Genomic DNA, 7,132 nt, shown 5'->3' with positions numbered 1-7,132 from the left:
CAGGACGAAGGCCATAGCACTGGCTTGGCTTCTGTCAACCAGAGAGAGGGGATACCCTCTCCATTGGCTTTTATTCATCCCAAGTGGTTGCAATCATCAGAGAGGATGAAAGAGAGACTGATCTAATGGCATGGCACATTCACCATTTTAGCAGCCAGTTGCATCCAAATGATTTAACAAGACATCATCCAAAAAGCACCCTGTGGTTTAGCATCTTTGGCTGGTGCGTCAGCCTGTCAGACTTCAGGTAGCTTGGGGAGGGCAGACGGAGGTGGACTGTCCCCTCCAGCCAGGATAAATCAAATGTGGCTCCACTGAAAGCAATGGAATGATACCAGTGTCAAAGCAGAGTGTGCGTGAGGAGAAACAGCTTCATCAGTTTTAATGGTGGCAATAAATGTATTGACTCCTACTTACTGACTCAAGAGCCCAGGATTAGAGTTTTAACTCCCAAAAGGAACATTTTTATTTCTGGTTTTGACTTCAGCCCAAACCCCAATCCTTACATATCCTGCTGCAGGATTTATTTGCTACGGTTTTTCCAAGCTTAGAGTCATCATCAAATTCCAGCAGCCTGTTCCTCAAAGTCATGCCTTGTGCAACGACTCCTTGACAGCAGCAGTGGTAGGTGGGAGTGCCTCTGCAGCAGGGTGTTCTGCAGAGCTTGCCAGCCTGCAGACCACAGGTCAGCTGCACTCAAACAGCTGGCAAGTCCCGCAGGACCTTCATGGTGGTGTTGGTGGAACTGGGCTGCAGAAAGCTCAACAGATATTCCTGTCTTTCCTGGCATCGCTGTTTGAGTATGGAGCATTAGTGGTGGGAGTCTGCATATCAGAGAAGGACTTCAGCTTTAGCTGACAGCTACAGTTAAAGCCTTCCTTAGCTGGAGTCACCACGTTGAGGAAAATCAATTTGTTCCAGGACAATTCTTCTTGCTTTTGTCATTAGGATTGCTTTTGGTACTAACATAATCTCCAGATTAGTTGTCGGTCCACAGCAAGAAGTGCACGAACCTGAGAGGTTGCTCGACATCACCTTTCTGTGAGTGTGCTTTCCTGCTGCTACCGCACACGCCCAGCCTGCTTCGGAAGTCGTTATCTAGGATTTCCAGGCTGGAACAAAGGGCAAAGAGATTTCTGCTTCTAACCAAGTGCCTGCAGCAAATGTTTATTTGGTTCATAATGTGGCATTATTGTCTTGTATCCAGCACAGACCTCTGCTGCAGTGTAAAGAAAGTCAAGGCAGATCGCCCAGTCTCTGATACCGCTGAAACGGAGGACACTTGAAGCCAGGGATTCTGGACACACAAAATTAGCTTGGTGTGAAGGATCTTTTATAAACAGGTATGTTCCCAGCTGGAGGCTTTTTCACCACTGGCCATGACAACATGAGAGAGGCAGTTATTGCTCCCTGATGGCTACGGTGTGTGACCTGTGGGGTCTGTCTGAGAGCATCCTGGAGGGATGAGTCACAGGTACCTATCACCATCAATAAGGACCCTGGAGAAATTTACGACCTGACGAAAACTTGCAGAAAGCCCTGTTGGGTCTATTTGGACACTTGTTAAATAGCTGCCTTGGTTCAGCCCTCCCCTTCCCATGCTGACAACAGGTTGTGCCATTTTTGCAGTCGCAGGATGGTAGTGTTATCTCAGGAGGTGAGGACATGCAGATCTTTGCATTTCCCATCAGTGCAGAGCTGCAGGCTGGCAACCAAACTGCAGAGATGGCTGAGCATCGCTCCTTGGGCTGTTGAAAGAGCTTCCTCGGGCCAAAGGTGCTGGGGGCTGTGGCATCAGGACAGCCTACCACCCTTGGTCTGCTGTGGGAAGGCTTGTCCGGCTTTGGAAAAATGGCACATGGCTATTCCTGCCCCTGCGTGCCTCAGTGAGAGCATGGGTCCTGGGCTACTAAATGTGATTCTGAGATATGGAGGTCAGCCCTGGGAGTCTCATCCCACTGATGAGACTGAGCCTGGAAGGAGGTGGCAATGTGACCACTGCTTCCAGGTGTGCTGCAGAGCTCAGAGGCCGTGGGCTGGATGGTTTCATTTCCTTTAGGTCCCAGCCAAGTGCTTGGAGGTCCTGGACCCAAGCACCAAGGCATCTCTGACCAACCATTGCTGGGTGATCATCTCTGGCCACCCATCACTGCTAACATGTGCCACTTGTGTCACCTTCAGTGACACAGAGGATCAGCATTGCCAGAACAGGTGGGAGGAAGAGGGTCGGGGTGGTTTTTTCTTCGTCAGTGCACTATGCTCCTTTACAAAGGGTCCTCTGGAAAGAGATGGAGATAAGCCTCCTTTTATTTGCTATTTAAACTCTTAACTCTGCTATTTAAGAGTTAAGAGTTTGAATTCATGGTCGTATAAGCCCTAGTCTTTGAGGTAAAGATTAAGGTGCACCTCCCTCAGAACAGTGTCCTCCTCTGAGTGCCATCACACCTACTTTCCTAGAAAAAAACCAGCCTCCTGCTTTTGTCTCCCTGCCAGGCAAACCTCGATCGTGTTATTTTCCTACCCTTTCATGAGTACAGGGGCCACCGGTGAGCTGTTGTGGGCCAGGAGAAGGATAGTGTGGAGACCACCCATGCCCATCACTTATCCTGCTGGTCTTGCACAGGGTCCTCTCAAGGCTTGTGGGTCCTGTTAATGTCCTCGTGTTTCTTTTGTGTGAGTGGGTAGTCACTAGGGTGACTCCACCAGAGCCTTGCTAAGCTCAGACTGTGAGGTGAGCTGAAGCAGGATGATAACACAGACCTAGGTTTTTCAGGATGCAGAAAGGTGGACTCACATCCAAAAAAGCAAAGCATTGGGAGTGCTGCATTGATACGCTGTAGGTATCATGTGGCCCCGTCTGGGGTGACTTCAGTATTACTAGTGTTGCAACCCAACTGGAGGTCCCAGTTGGGTTCCTGTGTGCGAGGAGTTGCCCAAGAGCACCCATCAAAGTATTTGTGGGCTATCAGGTGAACAAAGGAGCCAGAGGAGAGTGGAGCAATGCATCAGTGATGTGACCCAAGTCATGCCAATAAAGTAGAAACAGCCACGTGCCCTGATTTGCCAGCCAGATCTGTGCCTGCAGGACCTGCTGCCCTTCTATCAAAGGAGAGTGACAGATTTGGAAAAAACAATGATTTCAAATTTGAGAGATTTATATTATTTACTTATTCAAGTAAAACCCAATAAGCATTTTTGTGGTGGGTTTTGGGGTTTTGTTTGTTTGGTTGGTTGGTTGTTTTTTTTTTAACCAAAATGAGTAGAGAAGTAGGTGAAAGTGGAAAATTGCACTTTCAGGTGTTTTTTTAAGGTTTTCAACTTTTCAGGCACTTTTTCCTGTAAAAATTCATCCAACTGTCTTAAGCGGGCGAAAAAGCAGACAGAGTCAAAAGTACGAGATGAAATGTTTTATTCTAAGTTCACTGAAATACGCTGTTGCATCTGAGATGAAATTACTTCTTTTGTTTTGACAGAAGAATGGAAAAGGTGAAAAGGTCATTTTCAGTTTTCCCCTCAAAGGCTCCTCTTCATTTTTGTTTCCCCCCAAAACCATCAGTTCCTGACATGGTTTTGCTTTGTACAAATCAAAGCTATGAGAACTAATCAGTATGTTAAACTAAATATATTCTCTTTTATCTATCTCTAGCATCCTACCTGCTAAGAAATGCCATGATAATGTACATTAAGGCAGAATGGTTTCAGATCTCTGAGAGCACTAGCAGGGTGTTAGAGAAGCGTGCAAGATGTACGATGGTTCTTCTTTACCAAAAAAATTGATTCAGAGCCTTTAAAGGATAAGATTGGCAGGGGAAAAAATGCATTCAACGGGCAAACACAATGTTAGCTTTAGGGTATGCTCAGGTAATATGGGAGAATTATGCCAGAAACAGGCTTTTTTTCATGGTTTTATTTTTGCTAGTATGAAAATCCTCATTATTACTGTGGGCTGCAGAATAGGATGGGTATTCTGTGAAAACAACCCTTTGGTGGTAATTTTCCAAGTGTGAACACAGTGCTTTGCCTCCCTATTTTGTTGGAGGGGGAATGTTTATGGCATTTCTTGTTGGAAGAGTTTATCAGAGCCTTCCTGATTGTGGCTGCAGCAGCATCAGTTTGCTGGCATTTGCTCAAAAAAAATCACAAACCAGAAACATTATTGTAAAAATGTCAAAAGCCAGATGCTATCTTTGCAGGAGCTTTCAAGCCAACATGTATGAGGGGTGTAGAGGAGATGGTGCCCGAGTGCTAGCAGTCATCAGCCATTTCATACCAAAGTGCCTTGGACTCAGACCTTCCAAAGCTGTCACGCTGGGAGGAAGGCATGAGAAATTTTGGAGAGACGCAGAGACAGAAAGACCTGCGTCTCACCTCCTGAAAATTGGGCCTTTCATGATCTCTGCACTCTAAATCACTGGTGACTTTTACAGTTATGGCCCTGGACATTTTAAGCCAACCAATAGGTTGCAACATGTGGTGCTTCATTTTCTCTTGTGATCAGGGGTAGGTTTCCCATGTCCTGGAAATGTGATTTCGACACTGTTCTTATTCAGTGGAAGAGAAAATGTTGTTGCTGTGATTGTAATAACACAGATTAAAAATCATTTTGGTATTTTCATGCAAGAGCCATCCATAAGTGTGTGAGAAACTGGAAGAAAGGGAAGCAGAAGGTCCTACACAGCAATGAATGAAGACCAAAAGAGGCTGGATGCTGGATATGTGGAAAGTGATCTGTAACAATAAGTAAAGTTGTAAGTGCCTTGTTTTTGCTTGAAGTACTGAGAATTTAACAGGCAGTACCCAGCAGGCAGGTCATCAGGTTTTGCAATATGCTGCCTTCAAAGATCTTTCTTTTGGGTACCACTTAATCCCACTTTACCCAAGACAGGCGGGCTGTCAGATCTGCACAGAACAGAAGGGAGAAAGGAAAACAAAGTAAAGACATACCACATGCATTTAAAACCATTTAAATTAGCATTTAACAAGTCAATTACTCAGCCTCTCCAGAAAAGTAGCCTCACTTCATTTACATCTTTGCAAGTGGAGCTCTTCAGAAATATTAGTTAACTAGAAGTCTGACAAAAGAGGTGATACCTATGAGAGCCATTGGTGGTGTTTTAAAACCTGCTTATCTATTAAAGGTGGAGGCAGCTGGAAAATAAAATATAACTGTTCTCTGTAGTCAAGAGTGTTGTGATCAGGTTTCATTTTCCCAGTCATGTAGCCAACGGAAATTAATAGGAAAGGAGAAAAGACTTAATTAACTTTTCTTTTAAAGTAAACTGATTGCTTTTTCCCTGTCAAAGGGACAAAAAGGCTTTGTCCCTTTGACAAATCCCTGCGCAATGAAAAGGGAATATTCTTTGGAATGACTTTTCTCTGCTTACGCTGCACTTTTTGAAGGCTGATATGCTTCAAGTCCCATTTCCAAAAAGTGACAAAACCCAAAGGAGCTTATACTGCAAAGGGACAGAGTTAGAAAGGGGGGCTAATTACCTTATAATGCAAGGTGCCAGGAACTACTGAAACCCCCCCCCTGCTCCTCCCTGCACTGCTAAGTAACAGAAAATCTGTTGCTTTCTATCTGAGACTTCAGGCCCTGTGTTGGGCCCTTGGGCAATTTTCCATCTCCACCATACAGTGGATTGACGAAGCAACATATTCTGGTGTTCAAAGTTCAATCCCACGTAAGTCAGGATTAAGTACAAGCCAAACAGAAAACAGAATAACAGTCCTTCACTTTAAAATAGAAATAATTATATAAGAATGTAAATTGCAAATAGGCATTTGCTCCCCTACACTTTGAAACAAACCTGAAATTTGAGTGCACTGTCTTGATTACCCTGGTTTTCAGTGTTAAACTGTAATATCTCTGAGAAACTCTTGGTTACTTGAACATATGTATTTTAAGAAATTAGATTCTGTTTATGTTCAAAGCCAGGTGTTTTTCTCAGTCAGGTAGAAGCTGAAGAAAACTTGTAAAGAAAATAAAGAAAATCTCTACAGGCTCTATCAGCTTGCATTATAAAAGAACAACTTTCCAGAAAATCTAAAAAAAAAGTCTAAAAATGTATTCTGAGAAAAAACAAAATCTTCCATCTTGTTTGTAAAAGGGACCATTCCCATGAGTTTAGGAAGTTGTTTTTTTTCCTTTCTTTTTTCTTTTTTTTTTTTTTTTAAGAAAAATATCTTTAAAGTTAGAATGCAAGGTTGGAGTTTTTTTTATTGAGACATTCTTTAGCTACTCTTTTTTTAAGATGGAGTTGTATGTTGTCACAGCTATTTGAATGTGACAAGCAGGTGTTCAAAAGCAATTGGACCAACTCACTCCCGCTGGCAACCCAAAGCATTGCTGCGATCCCCGAATGTACAACCCTTCCTTCACTCACCACTTGTATTCCAGGTTGCCTGCTGTTCGCTTTGCAACCCGTTCTTCAGGCACTGCTCCACGTAGGCTTTGGGATGGCATCCAGAGAGGAGAATCTCGCCAAGGAGAGCGATGTAGGCAATGGCCAGCCGGAGCGTGTCGATTTTGGAGAGGCGCTTCTCATACGGGAAGGTTGGTACGTGGCACCTGAGCTCATCAAAGGCCTGGTTGATGTTGAGCATCCTCTTCCTCTCGCGGACGTTGGCTGCCCGCCGCTGGTGGCTGTGGCCGGGGGAGCTGTCCAGTTCAGCACCCCCCGCCGCTCCGCCCGCCGGCTGCCCCAGGGAGGGTGGGCAAGCAGGGGAGGGCCGGGTGGAGAACTGGTCTGCCAGGGAGGAACACTCCAGTAAGAAGTAATCCAGCTGAGCGTTGGGATCCGTCTGGTCCCAGAAGAGAAATTCAGACATGGAGTCTTCCTGCTCGAAGCTGTAACAAAGTTCCTCCATCCTCTGTAGCGATTGGAAGCAAGCTGATGGAAATATTTACAACTTCAGGCTAAACCGATTAGCAGGAAAATGAGATTCTAATTTCATTAATACCCCACACCCCAAAAAATATCAGGGGCAAAGCGTCCTGGTTGTGTCCTTGAGGAAGACTGTTGCAAAAGTTTCCCCAGTTGCAAATCCAAGTTGGACTGATGATTTAAATACTTCATGGCTCCTCAGCAGGGGAATGATCCTATTATTCTCTGCTCAAAACTAATTAGTA

The 7,132-nt window shown here is 44.8% G+C and overlaps 1 protein-coding gene across 1 annotated transcript; it reads right to left on the bottom strand.

Moving 5' to 3' along the window:
• Positions 1-6,378: 6,378 nt before the first annotated feature.
• LOC104620979 (helix-loop-helix protein 13-like) lies at positions 6,379-6,870 on the bottom strand. Its single transcript, XM_010287347.1, has one exon. It carries the CDS (start codon positions 6,868-6,870, stop codon positions 6,379-6,381), a length of 492 nt encoding a protein of 163 aa, XP_010285649.1.
• Positions 6,871-7,132: the final 262 nt, after the last annotated feature.

This window comes from Phaethon lepturus, unplaced genomic scaffold (genome assembly GCF_000687285.1).
Source record: "Phaethon lepturus isolate BGI_N335 unplaced genomic scaffold, ASM68728v1 scaffold20035, whole genome shotgun sequence".
Classification (NCBI taxonomy): domain Eukaryota; kingdom Metazoa; phylum Chordata; class Aves; order Phaethontiformes; family Phaethontidae; genus Phaethon; species Phaethon lepturus.
Note: the sequence above shows the minus strand (reverse complement) of the source record. Positions and strands in the feature narration are given on the sequence as shown.